Source organism: Manacus vitellinus, unplaced genomic scaffold (genome assembly GCF_001715985.3).
Source record: "Manacus vitellinus isolate BGI_N305 unplaced genomic scaffold, ASM171598v3 scaffold_10_pilon, whole genome shotgun sequence".
Taxonomy (NCBI): Eukaryota; Metazoa; Chordata; class Aves; order Passeriformes; family Pipridae; genus Manacus; species Manacus vitellinus.
In genome coordinates this window covers 9,934,635-9,955,093 of record NW_021938838.1, presented here as the reverse complement: position 1 = coordinate 9,955,093, position 20,459 = coordinate 9,934,635, and the positions used below count along the sequence as shown (strand labels likewise).

Genomic DNA, 20,459 nt, shown 5'->3' with positions numbered 1-20,459 from the left:
GAGCCGCCTCCGGCGGGCCGTGTTCCTGGAAGGGCGTCTGGTCTGCGTGTCTGCCGGGGAGTAGAGCCTGCAAGGGGAAAGGTAGCGACGTTACCTTGCGTTATCGCAGCATTGAAAGCTGGGGTTTAGGAGCTGTGAAGTCGCCTCCCTCGGGAGGTCTCGGTAGCCTGTGCATGTCACCTTCCGCACAACACTGGCGAGAATACTTTTTTATCAACAGGTCGGTGCGTTCTGATGTCATGAAGGACAGTTCTTCTTGCTTTACAATTAGGAAATCTTAAAATACATTTTCCCCATTTTAGTCGTGGTTAGATTTTTTCGAATATGTGCAATCTTTTGGATAATTTGAGTTAAAGGAAGTAATAGTCTTGAAAATGACACCTAGTATGCCTTAGTTTATCACTGTTGCTTAGAGACTTATTCCCAGTGTGTGCAAATATAGATAACGTAATAGCAAATACTGCACGTAGGGAGTAAGGGGGTTGTAACTAAAAATATCTTTAAATTTTGTTTCCAGTTCTGTAGTTGTTTTTCCTTGGTTTGTAAACAAGTCATTTGGTTTGTATGGTTTTCATAGTTTGATGGCTTAAATGTATTACGCTGTTAGAAGTTTTACTTGTGATTGACTTGTAGTTTTTAACATAGCCATAAAAATTAACTTCTCTGACTTTTCTGTTATTATATATTATTCATCTTTGTGTTAACAAGAGTGATGAAAATGCAGGCTTTGGGCAGGTTTAGGCTTGGTAAATTACAGTTAATAGCTTTATCCAGCTTTTTCCTTGCATGCTAATCATCTCAGTGGTCTGGTTCACATGTTCCTGCTCATTTTCATTCCCTGCTTGTATGAGGTGCTCGGCTATGGAAGGTGTGTGTGAAGGCTGGTCACACAATGATAACACACAGTCCTGTTCTCCAGTGCTTCCAGAGCTTAGAAGGCTCAAGTGGGAAGTGCATCTCTGCATAAGGTATTTCGCAAAGTTTGTAGGTTGCTTAATTTAACTGTTGGGCTCTGAGAGGTGTAATTAAAGACACCCGAGCTCACCCAGCTCGTCAGACTGCCCAGGGAACTGGTCTGACGCAGTGGTTTTCACCAGTGTTATCTGCGGGTTGCTGGGGATCCCTGATCAGGACATACAGGGTCAGGCAAGATCCAGCACACACAGCCTTCTGAAATGTGGGTGTTACGATATTTGAAGGGAAGCGTTTCCAGAATTGCACATGTGACTGTGGCTGTGATTCCCAAGCGAGCAGTGGGGTCTGAGTTGGTTCTCCCCTGTACAGTCACTCCTGCGCGTTTGTTCCAGAGCAGGGCAGGGTCACGAGCTCCCACCCGCGGGTGCTGGGGAAGCAGCAGCACTGTCAGCTGCCAGAGGCCTTGCTGTTCAAATCCCCTCACTGGGGCAGCATCACTTCCCCAGAACACATTCTTGATTTGTCACAGACATCCTAAACTTTTTCATCTGAGCTGGAATGTCTCGCAGTAGGAAAATGTGGCCAAAAGACACAAATATTCTTGTCATATCTCTGTATTATCAGTTAAGGTCCAGCACTGAAAACCAGTGCATGGATTTTTTTTCCTGAAGATGGTAATTGGGTATTTCTAGACCACCAAACCTGAGATGAAGCAATAGAATTTGAAGAGTTGAGAAGATGCTGTTACTGGGCTTGTGAGACTCATAAAATCAGTGACTGAGTATCCAGTCTTAGACACTCATGTTTTTCTAGCTCTGGACTAAGGAGAAGTGCTTCTGTAGAGGAATTTGGAATTGCCTGTCTATGATTACTTTTGAATGTCAAGGGATAAGTCATTTTGCAAGTTGGAATCTCTTAGTTCCCCTCCTTTGTGCCATGAACAGTGCGTGTCTTGCAAAAGCATGCAGAGTATGCTGCTCTGAGTTATCTGGTCCAAGTATGAGTAAGTTTGTGGGTGAAATGATGCTAAATATGGGAAGCTTGCCTATTGCCTAATATTCCCATGTCAAATAGCAAGGAGATTAAAGATGAGGTTTATTTTGAGAGCTTTATACGTACGTGACAGATACAGAGCTAATGTACTCGCAGAGAGGCACTGAGGGTGGCTGAGAATTGTACTGTGGAACAGAGGCCAACTTTGAGTAGTGTTTTGCCTAAACTGTCCTTAACCTACAAAGGTAATGTTTATTTTTTCAGAACTGCGTTTATTTTCTCGGGTAGCACTAGTAATTCCTCTTGCACAAGGAGGAGGAGAGTTAGGGGTTGCAAAAAGTGTAGCATCCATAACACGTTAACAAATATGGTACTTGTACCACATCTGTAGGAATGCTCAAGCAGGCTGTTTGGTCAGACAGCTGTCAGACCTTTGTCACCTTTGTGTGGGGACAGCAGAAAGAAAAACTTCAGTGGGAGCTCCACTGAATGTAAGACTTCATTAACAGGGCCTTTTCAAGGGACTGCAAATGTTTGAGTTACTTACATGGTAAAATTAACTCTCAGATGTAATCTTTTTTATTTCTTGTCTTACTTGGGAAATTCAAGAAAATAATTGCTTTGTTTTTCTTTTCTGGTATCCTCACAAATGGTTTAGTTCAGGAGTCTGAAGCAGTGGATGTGCTTTACAAGATGTGGACCCAGTAACAGAGTATTGAAAACGAAGAGTCACTGTCCTATCCTGGGAAAGAGGCAGGGTAGCAACTGTCTGAGCTGTGTTTTGCCTTGCTACTGTTTTTCAACTTTTTTAAAAAACAGTTGTACAGTAAATATGATTACTGAGAAGGTCATGTCCAGAAAATCATTTTTTTTTCATTAAAGATGGCCAGTTTGTCATACACAACAGCTTAAAATCCAACCTTAGAATTGTTCCACAGTGCTCCGAGTTGTTACACACAAGTGATCTGGGTGAAGCATTTCATAAATGCAGTATTAAAAAAGGCAAACCAACAACAACAAACTTATTTTTAGCATATCTTTACTTATCTCCCTTGCAGCTTTCAATAGATAAATTCCACTGCAGAGCACTTAATAGAACTTCTTCACTTGTTAAATTTCCATGTCATGCAAGTGTCTGCATTGAATGTGCACAACTGATCTTTGTGCGTAATGTACCCATGTCATACAGTTTGTGTTACGTGGGGTTTTTTGCTTTTATTTCTATCTTTTCTCTTGAAGCTTCTTTGTAAGTGAAGAAATTCTGTGTGCAGAGGAAAATACAAGGTGGTTAGATATTAATTCTTTTCTCCCTTGTGTTGCAGACATGAGCCGTCAGACTGCCACAGCACTCCCCACGGGTACCTCCAAGTGCACGCCATCGCAGCGGGTGCCCGCGCTGACGGGCACCACAGCCTCCAACAATGACTTGGCCAGTCTCTTTGAGTGTCCCGTGTGCTTTGACTATGTGCTGCCACCCATCCTGCAGTGTCAGAGTGGCCACCTGGTTTGTAGCAACTGTCGCCCCAAACTTACGTGCTGTCCCACCTGCCGAGGCCCGCTGGGCTCCATCCGTAACCTGGCTATGGAGAAGGTTGCCAACTCTGTACTATTCCCGTGTAAATACGCCTCTTCCGGCTGCGAGATAACTTTGCCACACACGGAAAAAGCAGACCACGAGGAGCTGTGTGAGTTTAGGCCTTATTCTTGTCCGTGTCCCGGTGCTTCATGTAAATGGCAAGGCTCCCTGGATGCTGTGATGCCACACCTGATGCATCAGCACAAGTCAATTACAACACTGCAGGGAGAAGATATAGTGTTCCTGGCTACGGACATTAATCTTCCTGGTGCTGTTGACTGGGTTATGATGCAGTCTTGTTTTGGCTTCCATTTCATGTTAGTGTTGGAGAAACAGGAGAAATATGATGGTCACCAGCAGTTCTTTGCAATTGTACAGCTGATAGGAACACGCAAGCAAGCAGAAAACTTTGCTTATCGACTCGAGCTAAACGGGCATAGGCGGCGATTGACTTGGGAAGCAACTCCTCGGTCCATCCATGAGGGAATTGCAACAGCCATTATGAATAGTGACTGCCTAGTCTTTGACACCAGCATTGCACAGCTCTTTGCAGAAAACGGCAATTTAGGCATCAACGTAACTATATCCATGTGCTGAAACGGCAATCAAACCTCTTCAGGCCAGTGTTTAAACCGTTGCATTTAATTTAGCAGAAACTAGGGTAACCATCTTTGACTGTCAGACAAATTCTTTGGTAGATGGAGGGTAGACATAAATGAAGGTAAATAAAAGGAAAGGCTGTTAAATTACAGGAAGCAGTTGCATGTAGTAACTAATATATTTAAAATAAGTCAACAGTAAACCACTGAAAATATATATACACCCAAAATGGGCATCTTTTGTATTAAGAATTGATTCTACAGGAAATGTTGTAAAATAATTCTAAAAACTTGTTTGTAGATTGATTGTACTGTTGAAAAGGATACTGTTTCGTGTTTTTGTTTGTGTTTTTTTCCTCCCCCTTTGACTGACAAGCCATGTTGAGCGGTCTGGTCTCTGGCCGCTGCTTCCCCTCCTCCTCCCACCCCCTCTTTGTAAGTCACTACATAGTATTGCTGCTGTTTGTGTATATTTTTTGTGTATTTGCTAATTTTTATTAACTTCTAGTTTTTCATTAAATAAATATGACTTTCTTTTCTGTAATTCAGGTTTTTCTCTTTTTTGTATCTTTTTAAAATTAATTACAGGTGTCATCTTTTGATATGCATAATTGCTATGGTAAAACTTATATTTCTGTATGTTTGGTAAATTTTGTCTCTTTCCAGTAGTCAATTCATTGGTGATACTGTTCTTAATTGAGCTATTTGTGAATGTACTGAACTCGAAAGGAGTGCTTATGTTCAAAGATGTGTCAGGAAAGACAGCTCCTTTAAAAACAGGCCTAGATGTTGTTGTACTTTGAGTTATCTTCTAACAAAAATGAACAATTATTAAGAATTTTCCGAATTTAAAAAAAATAATAATTCACATTTCAAATTTAGAGATGCTTAGAAACTTGATTGCATCCTTGTATTTGTTGGTTTGCAGTACAAAGAAGGTATTGTATTACACAGAATTTGTAATTATAAAAGCAGACCATTTGTTTAAAAAAAAAAAGGCAGGCAGTGAGATGTTTTCAGTCTTTTTATATTTGTCATTAAAAGAATACCTGGCAAATTAAAGAAAACACAGCCAGCTTCTGCTTTTTGCTTTAGCTCAAAGTTTGACACATTGATGCTCTTGCTCAGTTTCTTGTTTTCGTGTCTTTTGGTTGTTACTAAAGCAACTGTCTGGAAGTGACTTTGTATATCATTATGGTGACATGATACACATGACAGTGCAGATGAATCTCTTGCAGGTGTTTCACCAGCCCTGAAGGCTCTGTTTGGGCTTTTTGCAGACTGCCTGTAGGTGAAAACCTTACCCACAGCTGTATGTGGCATTTGTGTTACAGAACAGAGACAGACAGAAAAGGGGAAAAGCTGCTTCATCTCAAGTGTTGGAAAGAAATCTTTGTCAAACGTAGTCTAGCAGGCGTCCCTTGGGGAGGTAGTCTGGCTATCGATACTTTTGTAACACATTAAAATATGGTTTATTTACTGTGCACTGTCTTAACTTTCTTATGAGAAGTTGATCTGTTAAGACAACTCGTTATTATTTTGATGCATGAAGAGGTAAGTAGTTCCACAGGTAAGGAACATAAAATCCATTGGGTTGGATTATTAAAGTACTACAGAAATAGTTGGCTTCATGTAGTAAAAGTTTCACTCTTAAAATTTGATACTTAGGCTGTTTGACCTGTGCACAGATGTAATTTAAAAGATGTACTGGTACCTTGTGACAGTAGATAAGTGCTTCCAAAAGTCCTGCAATCTAGCTTTTTTTTCTTCTTTTGAATATACAACTGTTTGCATTTTGCTAAATTCAGTAATTATTCTCACCTAAATAAGCTTGTCACATTTACCTCTGTTTTGTCTTCTGGTCTTTGACAGACTTTTGGCAAAATACTTCAGATCTTTTAGAGGAGGCCACGGGTCCCCTGCTCAGTGGTGCCTGGCTGGCTGGACTGATGTCCTCCTGCCAGCTGAGCTGCCTCCAGCTCTGGTTTTGTTGGGGAAGGCAGGGGAGAACCCTGAGGGTTCCCTCCAGCCTGACACGTGCCCGGGGAGAGGCCGGGGCTCTGCAGGCACAGGTGTGTAGGGCTGGGACTGTCTGGAGGGGTTCAGCTTGGGTTGTGTCCCCAGGAGAACTGTGACTCTGAGAACCTTGTGCTGATCTGCAGTGAGTTTATCTAGGCTGGGATGGCCTGAAGGTCAAGACTGTACTTCTGAAGGGGACTTCAAGAGTGGCATTTGCAATGAGCTCCAGGAGCTGACTGGTGTGGTCAGACAGGTTGGTTCATGTCTTACAGATGACAAATGCTATAGCATAACTACTGTATGCTGACTTACTGTAATGTAAAATAGTACCATTTGGTGTTTAAAAATAAATCTGTATAAAATGCTCAATGTCCATCATCAGATGGAATGATTAAAGAAATTACACTTAGGCCCAGATCCTCAAAAGTATCAGGAGCCTAATTCAGTGGATCTCCTCTAAAGAGTGTGAGGATCTGGTAAGTCAACTACACTGTTATATATGAAAAAAAGAAAACATACTAGAAATCTGTACAGTTTACTACCTTATCTAAAATAAATGGTGTATTAAAGCCTGGCATTGTCTTAACATTAGCTATTTATTTTAGAAAGTGCTGTTTTACTTTGCTGTATTGGGAAAGCGTATTCAGATTTGTCTCTAAAAGATGAAATGCAGTAGACCTTGCATTTGTCTGCTTGCACTACCTCTGTGGTTTTCATTGCCCTTTAAAAAGAAAGCCTTAAAATGTTTGACAAATGTGGATGTAAATATTCGGGTTCTGTTGTGACAGTTCCTGCTAGTTCTTGTTTGCAGTAGTGCTTTAAAATTAAAGCAGGTGAACAGTTTTGTATTGCTGCCTGTCCTGTTGTTTTATCCAGAATCTTTCCAAAGCTACTGTGATTAAAGCAGGAATGCACTAGTGGGATCCTTACTCTCTGTAGCAGTTCATAGTGTGGACAGAGGAAAGGAGCTGCCACTGCTTTTTTTTTTTTCTCCTCTGATAAGCTTTCGCTATTTCAGGGTATTCTTCTGAGGGCCACATTTAATATCAGGTCCATTTAACTGTCAGCTGCAAAGCAGACTCTCCAGTGCATTGAAATTACTTCAGAAGTGCTTTGCTGCTGCATGGAGGGTTATTCTTACCACCTTCCAGAGTGTGTCTGTAGTGTCTGATACAGGGGGTAATGCAGTTTTGTTTAAAAAAAAAAATCAACAAAATAAACCCCGTGTGAGCTCTGCCAGCAGGAACAGCAAACGGGCAGTAAGTGCCTGGCATTCTCTTCAGAGTGGCCATGGACCCACCCCCTCTTTAGGTGAAGTCCATGTGGATAAGACTTAATATGGGAGTGGTGTGTCAGGCAGAAAGTCATTGCTTAACTTTTCTGGGGAGCAACTCCCTGTTTTGCTGTGGTGGAAACTTCTTTTTTTATAGTCCTTTCTATTTTTAAAATAAATGCAGGTTTGTTTTCCACATGTAGAAACAGACTGTGCTGGAATTCTGTGCGTGTCTGTGCTGCCTCCAGTGCCAACAGTGCAGGATTGTTATTGGAGCTGGGTTCAGTTTGGTTAAGGATCTTCCCCTCCTGGTTTGATCAGAAGCAAAGCAGCAGCACACTCGTGACCAGACTGGCCCGGGGTTTTACCAGGGTGTTGTTTATCTGCACTTTTTGCCTGCAAGTTTCTTATAAGGCAGAACAGGTTCTGAGACTCTGTGTTGCCCATGGTCTGATGACTGACTTAAGAGTAGAGCTCTTAAAATAGTGACACAAAAGGGGTTTTTATTTTTATCATTTTATTAGATTAAGTCTTCTGTGAAATCTTCTGTAAACAGGTGCAGAAATTCCCACTGAATATTACTCTCAGTGCTATTATGTTCCAGATAAATCAGCTTTTGTTATCTATGGAAATGAAAGCAAAGCAAACTCTTTTGATTTATAGGCTGCTTCTAGAACAGGTTGTTGTCACTGGTACAGTTTGTGTTTCCTGAGCACACTGGAGCTTGTTTCAGAACCAGTGAACAAGAGCAGAATGTAACAACATGGGAGGTTTGCTCAGGGGTTGACTGGTATAAACAATGCCAAAGGCCCAGCTCACACACTGAAGTGTAGTTTTCCCTGAGGTTCAAGAGAAGAGACAAAGCTATCAACTGAGAGGGGAGACTGACAGACTTCTTGAACCATAAATTATTCACAGTGTGCAGTACTGAATGCACTTTAATGATTCAGTATTTTCTTGGCATTGTTTAAGTGGATTTAATTTCCACAGGCTCACCTCCAAACACAGGCAGCCCAGAATCAAGTCTGTTTGTATCAGTAAGAATAAAGGACTCGTACTTTGTCCCTCCAAAATGTTACCAGGTTTTTTATCAGGGCTTCAGGTTTGCTCTGCCCCCTGTGCTGCTGGAAGGACACATGAACTCATGTGTGTTACTGCCCTTCTTACACAGCAATTCCTACATTTCACTTCTGGCATTGCTTCCTGTGGTGGGGTTTGAAAAATGATGTCTGCAGTGACCTTGCTACAAACTAGAAGCAAGTGCTGAAAGAACTTACTAACGTAATTTAGACCATAGTGCTTCTGTTCAAATCCCTTAAGCATGTTTTTTAGATTTCAAAAACCTTATTTTTCCCAATGCTACTGCTCCTTAGCACATTATTGTTATTATTACCAATATTATTCTCTAAATAAGTAAATTCTCCTGCTAAATCAGTTTTGCTTTTTGTCACAAGCCCATCTATGAGCCTCTCGTGCTGCCTTTCTTGCAAATACAGCTCTCCCAGAATTGCACGTTATTCCCTCTTTGTGGGTGTGACCTCTCTGAGGATGGGACCAGCTGCTGCCACGTCCATACACACATTCCAGATATGCCAAGGAATTCTTTCTCAACAGCTTCAATTTTCTCATGCTTGACTCTTATCAGGAAATGAGTATTTTTTTCAAGATTCTTTGCTGATAAAAAGCAGCGAAAGCCCTTAAAACGTGGTTTCAGGTTGTGAACTGCTGCAGCAACACTTTCCTTTTGATTGCATTTACACCCCCCCTTAGACAGTCCAGTTTAACTCCTAATTACGCCTGACACATGTAGGGAGCTGGAAGAGATCCCAAGCCATGGAATCTGATACAGCAGGAATCTCAGCCTGGCTGCTCAAAGTTTACTGTTCAAATGCTCCACTCTGGGCTTCACTGCAAAGCCCCCCTCGAAGGCGGCGTTGAGGACCTGGTCGAGGCAGGTGGCGAGCACGAACGTCAGCTCCTGCCGCACGTGCACCGCGATCTCCTCCAGGTCCTTCTCGTTCCTCTGAGGAAGGATAATTCTCTTCAGGCCAGCTCGGTGTGCTGCCAGGACTTTGTCTTTAATTCCCCCAACCTAGTAAGGGGAAGAAATAAAAACATATATGAAAAAATATATATAAAACCAGCGACACTCATCTAATACGGGAATTATTGTAACATCACATCAGGAGTTAAATTTTGATGAAAGGTTCTGCCTCCCCCAGTAAGTTAAGAAAGCAATTAAAAATGCAGCCACATTTGTAGCTCATTATGTGCTTAATGAGGGAAATATGTTAATATGATACAGTATTCTTTCTGTAACAGTTAATAACAAGGGAAAAATTAATCTAGGAGTGCAGGTAGAAGAGTACCAATAGTGGAAAAGTCATTACTTTTCAGGAATTTTTAACTAAGGTGGCCTTCACTCCATTTTTATATGGTGTGCTGAAATCCTGCATTAGAACAGCAGGCTTTTCAGAAAAAGGCAGTGTTAGATTTAGAGGGAAAAAAGTCCTAAGGAAGCACTGTCACACAAATAACTTGAGCTGTACAACAGAAAATGCACAGAAATGCAAACCTGTGCTCCAAGACTAGAGAGATGCTTTATGCTACAACAACAGGCACTGCTCCACTGAGCCACCTGGCTGAGTTGGTAATGAGATGTAAAAAGGGGGGTTAAATTAGTTTTGCTTCAAATCACAGCTGTAGCTTCTTCCCCTGAACTCTCTTCTAATCCTAATTAAAGACCATCTTACAGAAGAAACTTGTAATTCTGCAATACTTTACAGGAGAGCAAAGCCTTGTATTATAGCACAAAGGTAATACAAGCAAGGAGGAGGGGCCATAATCCCCCCAGTGCTGCCACTGCTCTGGAGGTGCTGCACACCCAGCACACACCAGGGGCAGCAGCAGGGGCAGCTGCTCGGAGGAATTCAGTGACTGACAATGGCAAGATCCCAGACAACGTTCAGGAAGAAGGTAAATCTGGTTTAACATTTACAGGTACCTGATCTTTGCACCCACCTTTAACAGCAGGCAAAGTGTGGTCACTCCCTGGCGAAGACACACTGGGGAGCTCGGGCACCTTTCACCAGTTACTGCAGGGCCCAGGAGAACCCTGAACCACAGCCCGTCCTGTCAGGCTCAGTGTCCTCAGAACAATCTCCAGAGATCCTCCTCTGCTACCTCCTCCTGGCACCCCCTGCTTTACTCTCCTCTGCAGGACACAAAATGCTGCCTCTGTTTTCCTACTTCATCCTCCTCCTCCTCTCCATCATTTGGTATGGGATGATAACTCCTATATTTGCCTAATCACTTGCACCAGGCTCCACTGACACTTCAAACTGTATTTGTTTGAAAACTTTCCTTTGCCCTCATGCTTTATTTTCCATAAAAAGCTTTATGGAAACACCTTTTGGCTAAACTGTACACAAGGAACAACATTTAAGAAGAATCTAAAAATAGGTGTATGGAGGATGGTTTCAAGAGAAACTTACACACAGTTACTGTGAGAGGTTTAAGGAACAACTTTTCAAAGAAACCAAAGATAGTTCTGTACTGATAATTTGAGGGAGCATGTTTAGAAATTGCAATACCCATTTTGGACCCATCTTGAATTTTAAGACTTCCAGGTTTCCTTTCTAACTAGACATTTTAATGTGTTTTCCACAAAAACCACATCAAGGCTGGCTTTATCTTGAAAAGCAAAGCAGAGGGAGGAGTGGGACAGTACTGCAGCAGGCTGGCTTCCATCAGCCTCCCAACTGCATCAGAAGAGACTGGATTGCTGCTAAGGAATGATCCAGCAAGACCCTGCTTTTTTAAGTGCCATTAAACAGATTTTATATCCAGAGAAGGGAGAATTAATAGAACTTAGCTCTTTGCTCAAATGATGCTTACTGGAAGAACAAGGCCTCTCAGTGTAATTTCTCCTGTCATGGCTACATCTGAGCACACCAGCCGCCCACTGAAGAGTGAAGCAAGACAGGTTACTATGGTAACACCAGCAGATGGTCCATCTTTTGTGACAGCTCCAGCTGGGAAGTGCAGATGGATGTCAGTGTTGTCAAGGAGATCAAAACTTCCAGAAGCTTAAGGAAAAAAAAAGAATGGTTTCAATGTTAAAAATCTAAACCCATTTTGTTCCCAGTCTTTATTCTGAAAGCCCACCAAGAATTAAAAGCCTTGGCACTATTTTTTTAACAGTAGGCTGAAAAAAACAACACGATGTTGCAAACACCCCAGAGAAAAACAACAAAAAGAGAACCCAATGAGCTTTCCTGCATCCAGATTCCTAGAAGAAAACTGTAACACAGTAACCAGTAAGCTCAGCATTTGCATGTGTTGGCAAATTCAGAGTAGGGATTAATGGAGATACATAGAAATTTTATGTCCCAAACCATAAATGTCAATTTTCAGGGAATATACCACAGAATCAGCACTCCACAGGAACCCACAGGTAATGCCTACAGCATTTCATACATTAATTCCATTTTGGTTTTTAACCTATCTAAGCTTCCAGACATAATGACAAATACTGGACAATTATTTGCCTATTCAGCAGATGATGCTAGAAAGCACATTTCCACAGCTCCTGGGAGGTTCAAACAAAAATGAGTTAAAACATTCTTGTCCAGAGTCCTATTGCACTGCAGTTCAACAGCTACCATAAAAACCCAACATTCTCAAAATATTACCATACTTTTAACAGAATCTGTGTCTTCATTTTAGATAAAAACTACAGACTTCCAGATCTATGTACATCATGAAAGTACTGCTGGAAAGCTCAAGTGTAGAAATGAGTAAGAGGCAGAGTCTGGCACCACCCAGGAGAAGCCCCTTGGCACTGAGGCTGTCCCAGCCTGCCAGGCTGTTGCAGGGAGAGACTGGCCATGGTGGGAGATCCTGCAGTGACAACTCCTGTTCTGCCCACACTGACCTGTGTGCCACCAACAGCCCCTTCACAGGAACCAGGAAAGAACTACACAAAGGAACTCTGGAGCTGATTTCACCTTCACCGTAGCACTGATGCTACAATTTACTGAATTTCTATCAACCACCAAGTTTCAGGACCCTGACTTTCCCTGCAGTATTAATCCTTGCCCTGCAGCCCTGCAGTGCTGTGGCCAGAGCCCCCCAGACCGTTGGTGAGCTGGTATCTCTTGGCGTTGCTCCTCAGCCAGCTGATGGCCAGATGTGCCGACTCCTTCATGACGTCCCCGAGCTGCCCCGTCAGGGTGAGCTGCCCCTCCCCATCCATGCGACTCGCCTCCACAAACATGATCTCCCCTCCCAGGGGAGTCCAAGCCAAGCCTATGGCTACTCCTGGCTGGCTCAGGCGTTCAGACACCTGAGGGAAAGAAAACACAGGAAACGGTTCAGGAAACAGTCATAAAAAATCTACTGCAAAACCAATTCGATAGTTGCTGTACCCATTAAAACACAAAAGTTAAGGCAAGTGTCTGATCTCTTATTTTACATTTAATGCAGCAGTAATTCTGGATATGTGTAAACACTAATTACAGGACTGGAGCTGTATGTGGCAGCTTAGCTTAAGGCAATGGCAAACATCTGAGTGTATCGTTCTTGGAACCTTCCCTGCCCCCAAAAGCACAAGAATCTTTCCCTTCAAGGGACTTCAACTATTTAGTCAATCCTGATTGAATGTTTATGTGACTTAACCCATCTGCTAGAGGTATATTTGTCCTGGCTGTTACTCATGTGAAAAAGACAGTTTTGCTCTCCAGTGTTTAAGGTGGTTGGCACTGCCTGAACTCAGACAAACACACTGATGTTGTTCACTGCAAACATTTATAAACAACTGTGAATAACGGGAAATGAATGTGCTGCAGGACAGGTAAGAAAGAGGATGGCAAATCTGACAAGACTCCCATTAGGAATTACAAGCAGTTAAGCAAGCTCTGTCCCACACAAGAGACAGGAGAGCCAAGGAGCAGAGGCCAGTGACACAGCCCTGGACCCAGCTGACAGCCAGGGGAGTCAGTAACTACACTCCTATCGTGCTAAAGCAAAGGAAGCCACACAACCCTTCTCCTGTGGCTCTTGGTTATCTGTGCATTAGGAACAACATCATGCCATTTGCCTTTATTAGCATAATTTAGCTAAAATGGCTGTGTTTTTTTCTAGCATTTAAAATTTTACATAATATTGTTTCACTTCTATGGTATCAGAATAGTTCATCAAGCATTTTCGCTTTCGCTAACATTAGTTTCTATATTCATTCCCTGAATTTTATAGTTGGAGCTATTTACTGTGATTATCTTAGTAACTCAGGTTAACAAAGTCAGTTCATCCTGCTCACACTGAAATCCAACAACACTGGAGCATTCTCCTTTGCACTTGAGACAATCACATATTTTGGCAGCCCACTGTGGTTTCAAACATTTCAGATGTAATGAACAAAATCAGCTGTTGTCCAAACCCTCTCCCACCCCAAAGTAGCCATGAACAAGGTTTGTTGGTTTGGGGTTTTTCTTTCAGTTTTTTTGGACTGGACTCTCTGTATTAGAAACAGCTTACAGACTGACTCCACTGTTTGAGAGTTCAGGGGCAGAACACAGCAAATGTGACAACAGTTCAAAAAACAAATGGTTCTGAGGACACATCACCTCCCTCCTGTATCCTCAGACTAGGTAGGAATGTCCTCCTACATTCACACGTAATTTGAGATCTGGTAACAGAAATTAGATGTGTAGTAGGTGTTAATGACCTTTCAAGTGGCAGCTTCAGAGGCCAAGCAACCTCTCCTGCTGTCCTGGTAGAGACTGGACTACTCCTACAGTGACCTCCTCAGCTGAGCCTTACCTGAGGCCTGTTGACAGGCAAACATATGGAAAACGCCCTGGCAGTTTGATATCTGTCTGCAGAAGAGATCTCTGAAAATCCCCAAACACACACACAGACACACAGCCACACAATACAGAGATGAAAGTATGTTATATTTCATTAAACACCTAGGGAGTGTTACAGTGAGCTCCACGAGACTCAGTCACTCTTGGCACTTCTGAATCATTTCTTGTCACCAAAAGCCAGATGAATTTATATTAGAAGAAATCCTTTCTCACACTTTTTAAACAACTTCAATTAAAAATGACCTCCAGAATCAGCTGATGATTAGTCACATCTGTCAGATGATGAAGATGATTTTACTGACTTTAAGTCTTGGGTTTTGAAAATTTTTGTAGATGAGACCAACCCAGCTGTGATGTAGCTGTAATCTAAACATACCATCAGATACATTTTAGCTGCCTGGACACTGCAGAATTAAAGCCTTAACATTTAGCACAGTCATTTATTTTAAAACATTTACAGTTGTTCCAAGATAAAGGACAAGAGACATTGTCTGCAGTTGTGGAGTTGCTTTGTAAGTCAGTGTAATGGACAAAAAGCTATTTAATCACTGATTCCCAATGGCATGATGAGAACCAGTTCAGTTATTTGCTGGCCTTGAGCATCTTTGTTATCCTTCCACAGGTTCTCCCAACCTGACTGTATCAACCTTTTTCCAGTCTCCTCTTCTGATTCATTTCCTGGCAAATCACTGCTGGCAAAGCACGTTAACAGCAGCTGCCCTTTGAGGGAGGAGGGTTTCCCAGAAATATCACCACAAGACTGATAGTTCTTTGATAAAAATGCCCATCTAAACCTGTCCTTTGTCCAGGTTTTGCTTCTAAAAGAACCTCCCTTCTTCCTTAATTAGAAGTGTGCACGTCCCACGAAACAGAGCCATTATTTTATGGCATCTGTACTTTCTTTTCCTAGAACAGGCAATTTCACAGACCTACAGCTTCTGTCCCTTCAACTTCACTCCCATTATGAGGATATAAACTAATCCTGACGGGCCTTCCTGTGGTGCCAGTAATGTTTTGTTACCTGAGCTAAAAAAAAAAAAAAAAAGATAAAATCCAAGCCAAAAATATAAATAGTTCATTATAAACACACTGGATGTGTTATAAATCCTTTCCCCCCAAAGCACGCAGTGCTGAAACATTTCATTAAATCTTTTACACTTTAAACTGTCAAGATTATTCTTTCAAAGCCTCACTATGTGATTTATTCCAACATTTGTTCTGTAGGGCGACACATAAGATTATTTATTTGTGATAAATGAATTAATCCTACAAGTATGAGCTGAATATTCTGTCATGTCTTTCTGCTGGGAGGGCGGTGCAGAAAACAGACAGGCAAAGCACTGAGAAGGTGAAAGATTAATCCCTTGTGTTGGGGTATTCCCTGAAGGACAACAGATCAATTAAGTCCTGTCATGTTTTCAGTTCCATTTGCTCAGTGTCATCCAGGTACTCACACAGTGGCTTTGTTTCAGCTACTGAGAAATGGCAAAATGCAGGTCAAAGGTGAAGCTTTAAGGCCAAATATGGAGAGGAAACACACTCTGCAGACTTACACACCAGAAAAACCACCAGCAGCCAGTCTGAAAGGCCTGCCAGAGACAGGAGCTGTGCTTACAACTCATTTGCAAAGTTTCCTCATTTCTGTCTCTTCCTTAAGAATCTCTTCCATGATAAAACCTTCGTATCCCAAAACCTCAGTTCAGTTCTAAAAACTGACTCATTCCTTAACAAGCACTTGTTTTCCCCTGCACATCTTGTCCCCTTCTTGTTCTCCAAATCCCACTGGAGTCTGGGCCTCTGATCTAGGAGAAAAGAATTCTAAGAGGAAAGTTCTCAGAAGTTTGTCTCTTATGGAAGTCTTCCCTTCTGTTCAATTTTCTCCATAACTTACTGCTTTACTGACCTTTTCTCCACAATAAAGACAGAAAAATTCAGTGTTTCATCAGAACAAGTTTCCTGTCACACCACTAACACTCAGACTTCACCTGGGCCTGAAGTAAGGCAGAGAATAACTGCAATGGAAATGGTGAAAAGAGAATCCCAAACTAACAAATTCCTTTACCTGATGGCATTTCCATAAAATGGAGGAATGCACAGATGGGGGAGAGAAAAACTTCTGAAATATGCCTACTGAGGAACAGAGCTGGAGGTGCCTGACTGATCATAAAACATTTTAATAGCTAAGAGTCACATTAACCTAAAGAATGTCTGAGAACTTCTGGTGCAAACTGAAGTGGCTTTAATACCCAAAAATGCTGACTGGCTTTAAGGAGGTATGTGGGACAGTCCTTAGCACAGCTGCTGCAGAGACAGGATTCCTGGGTTCTACTTTTGGCTTCTTTCCCAAGACCACCAAACATCCCCCAAACAAAAGCAAACTTGTTATAAACTGAAAAAACACCACCACATTCTTAGGCACAGAATAGCTCCAGGCATCTTTGCTAACAGAAAGTCATGGCATTAGGTTATTTATGTACCATGAGTTAAAAGAAAACAAAAACTTCTTTAGGTGAAAACACTCGCTGGAACACAAAGAAAAACAGTTCTGTTACTGACACGTTTTAAAGAAGTTAATATTGTATAAACTCGGTCAATAGCAATAAAATACACAACTAGTCAAACCAGCCAGAAACAACAGTCAAGCAGAAACAAATGAGGATGTTACCTCCATTTCATACATGGGTGGCCCCAGGATATCTTTTAAAGCATGGAAATCAATTAAAATCGGCATTTCAGGTGGCAGAGCCAGGTCAGCTGTGTCACTGATGGATTCTGGTTTTGCATCTTCTGTGACATGCTCTTTGCAATCTAAGAGAAGAAAATATGATTTAGGATTTGTAACACTGTTTCTACACAGAGGAATTTTAAAAAAATCATGACAGAGAAAAATAAAATATTCAAAGAAATGCTCAGAAAATTCATTAAAATGTGCTTAAACCATCCTTCACCAAAATCTTGTTACGATAATATGGCATCGCATTTAATTATTAAGCCTAAATATGTTCTAGCTGTTCATCAACAAAAATATTAAATCTAGAATACTGACAGATATGCAATTCATCTGCTTAAATACATTTTAAACTAATTCAAATTGCAAAACACATTAAGTTCATTTAGGACTTTGCACTTTCCATCAGATTTCTGCATAGAAACAGTATTTCATAGAATCAGAATGGTTTGGGCTGCAAGGGACATTAAAGATCATCTAATTCCAACCCCCTGCCATGGGCAGGGGCACCTTCCACCACACCAGGTTGCTCCAAGCCTCGTCCAATCTGGCCTGGAACACTCCCAGGGCTGGGGCAGGCACAGCTTCTCAGGGCAACCTGTGCCAGGGCCTCCCCACCTTCAGAAGAATTTCTTCCAGAAGGAGCAGTGTAGTGTAATACAGAATACAGAGCTGAATGTGGAAATGCTCAAAGTTCAGTAACTACTGTGTTCTTCTTACAGACATTCACAACTGTGCTCTCTTTCAGCAAGGATTCAAATGCTTACTGTTTGACACTCAGAATTCATTTCTGCCATGTAAAGCAGGAGCATTCTGCTTTACAGATTTACATTACTTCTCCACTATTCACCACTGGCCCATCTACATGACATCCAGGAACATTTCCTTTCACAGTGTCCAACAAGGACAGCTTAACTCACTGCTCTGGGACTCTCCTTCTTCCCTCCACATCCCACTCCTCGCACACACCCCCTCAACAGAAGAAGTTGCCATGTGTAGACCCCACAGAAACCAGCTCCTCCAGGAGCCTATGACCCATCCAGCCCCGGTGTACCAACTCCTTCCAGGCTGTCCCAGGGAATCCCTGCCCTGTGACACAGCCCAGCAGTGCCCACCTTCAGCACAGCCTGTCCAGCACACATTCTGACATTACACCTCTCACGGGGCGTTTTGTCTCTTACGACTTTTATGGTTTTATTCAACCATAGCATGGTTTGGGTTGGAAGGGGCCTTTAAAGATCATCCAGTCCAAGCCCCCACAGGCAGGGACACCTTCCACTCAATCAGCCTGCTTAACTCAAAAAACTGCCACCTCCTGTTGCTTCGACAGCCAGTTCAGAACACAGCACATAACAGTCCATGTTCAGTGGACAAACCTCAAACCATTTCAGTGTAACAGCTTCACCCGTGGCTTTTGTCTTGAAATACTGTACTTACACAGGGCTCTGCTCTTGGTTTTGTTGGATGAGATACTCCTAAGGTATCCTGACCAATAACCAGTAGCAGCAAAATATTCCTCAAAGGTGTTTTTTTTTAAGAAACACCTCCAGGTATGATATACTCTTCAGGAAGGGTATAAACTCCTTATGAATATGTAGCTGGAGACTTCTGAATGCAATATACTGAAGTGTCATCTAGAAGGGACCACATAATTAAAGCAATAGTTATGGCTTCAGAAGTGGGCTCTTCCCTTCCTTCATTTATAGCACAATTGTATTTCTTACCTATACAATTGTTTTCTTAGCAAAACTGCCTTAAAATTTCTGTTTTCTCTACAAATGTGTTTTCTGTACAAAAGTGAACTGCAGTGGGAACCAAGTAAATATCAAAGTCTCACACCAGCCTGGTCTCAGACCCAGCCTGCACAGCCTGTTGTTTGCATGACTGAGCTCAAGAACTCAGGAGGTGCACACTGTGCACTTACTGGAAACAGAGGGAGAATGCAAGCAGGGAGTCATTTCCCCAAGGAATTTGATCCAGATGCAAAAGGCTCATTACCATTTTCCTGAGAGCCCGAAGCAATATTTTAGTGAAACACAGAGAGATGAAAAATACTTGGATAATCCAGATGTTTCTAAGGCTCTGTGGCAGTTTCACAGCAGTGCCTCCCTGCCATGTGCATCCTGCACATAGTGAAGATATTTCTTCCCACCCCAAACACACAGGTCTAATACACATTTAAAGCATTCTGTATTACACAGAAATATATACCAAGCTTCCAAACTCCTGCATCATATTTTGGGAAGTTACCCAAATATGAGTTGCTTCCTTTCTTTGAATTCTCTTAAATTTCAGTTTGAAAAGAAAATTTTGGTTTCTTCCTTCTTCAAAGGAATAAACCAATCTTCCTTTACACATTAATGCATGCACAATAATTGAAGATCCCAGAGTTCAAACAATTACAGAAAGCCACAGATCACCGATCTAATCTATTTACTGTAACATGAAGAGGTGCTCAGTGCTGCAAAAGTAAGTCTCAGAATGGATGAACCAGAATGACTCCTTTCACAAGATACAAACTACCCTGTTATTAATCCTGATTTATGAAGGCCTTTTTACAGCTAATTCTGTAGCAGTGCAATTCTCACTAATGCCTTAATACAGTGTGAAGGAAAACATTTGACATCACTATTACCAGAACAGCAGCAACTCAGCTTTCATTCAGGACTCAAATGTGAGAGTTATTATCCAACATCCACTAATCTTTCCATTGTACAACTCGTTGTTCCGTGCATAAATCCCACTCCTTTACTGTAAACACTGCCTTAGTCAGATGGCTCTCCTGTTCTTCCAGCATGTCTCTATATTTTTGTTAAACTACTATTTTTGTACATAATAAAATTGTAGACATAAATACTAACAAGTCTAGGAAACGTAACCCTGCATGCTATTCTTGCAACTCAGATTGCCATTTCAACACCACAGATCTTTGAAAGCTGAGTAATCTGATATACAATTCATATTTCAAAATAAAATTAAGTTTAAAAACAGCTGGTTTTGTTCTATACCAAGATTTTACTGTCTAACAAACACAACTGTTCTTGTTTCAACTAATTCTGCATGTGCAGCTGAAGAGACAGAGTTCCCATAAACAAACCAGTAGGGAATTTGAGGCCACCTGCCCTATAAAAGAATCAGAAACTCTTTCTCTGAGTTTATCTAATCCAATTAGTAGATCCCATTTTATAACCTGTAGCAATAACAAACTCCAAAATTTTATTAAAAATATTAACCTGAACTCTGACATTATCCACTTTTATATAAAAGCATACAGTGATGTCCCAAAATATAATTACAAACACTAATATTTTCTTTGAAGGAAAAAACCATCTTGTTTTATCATCTTTGCCCAAGTGCTGACCGTGAAGAATCCATAAAGACACAAGCAATTAGGATTTCCATTAACAATGACAAATGCATGTTCCCTACCTACACACAGCCATAAACCACAGTACAAGTTAAATGACACATTTATCTAAACCAAGAC

The 20,459-nt window shown here is 41.6% G+C and overlaps 2 protein-coding genes across 5 annotated transcripts in view; one reads left to right on the top strand and one right to left on the bottom strand.

The window, feature by feature from the left end:
• The window catches only part of SIAH1 (siah E3 ubiquitin protein ligase 1), a 67,613-nt gene extending 60,663 nt beyond the window's left edge, over window positions 1–6,950 (top strand). Inside the window, exons 1-2 of one of the 4 annotated variants that reach the window (XM_008927548.3) lie at window positions 7–81; window positions 3,231–6,950. In XM_008927548.3, the coding sequence (XP_008925796.2) occupies window positions 3,233–4,081 (849 nt within the window). In that variant the 5' untranslated portion in view covers window positions 7–81; window positions 3,231–3,232 and the 3' untranslated portion in view covers window positions 4,082–6,950. Of the gene's footprint in view, window positions 1–6; window positions 82–109; window positions 221–821; window positions 969–3,230 lie in introns of those variants that run through there. The other 3 variants (XM_018084785.2, XM_018084803.2, XM_018084794.2) reach the window with 3 other exon arrangements.
• Window positions 6,951–7,875: 925 nt separating this feature from the next.
• LONP2 (lon peptidase 2, peroxisomal) overlaps window positions 7,876–20,459 on the bottom strand; it is a 102,757-nt gene continuing 90,173 nt past the window's right edge. Inside the window, exons 15-18 of the mRNA XM_029965554.1 lie at window positions 16,910–17,052; window positions 12,515–12,722; window positions 11,273–11,463; window positions 7,876–9,467 (exon numbers count right to left, since the gene is read on the bottom strand). Coding sequence (XP_029821414.1) covers window positions 9,246–9,467; window positions 11,273–11,463; window positions 12,515–12,722; window positions 16,910–17,052 — 764 coding nt within the window. The 3' untranslated portion in view covers window positions 7,876–9,245. The remainder of the gene's footprint in view (window positions 9,468–11,272; window positions 11,464–12,514; window positions 12,723–16,909; window positions 17,053–20,459) is intronic.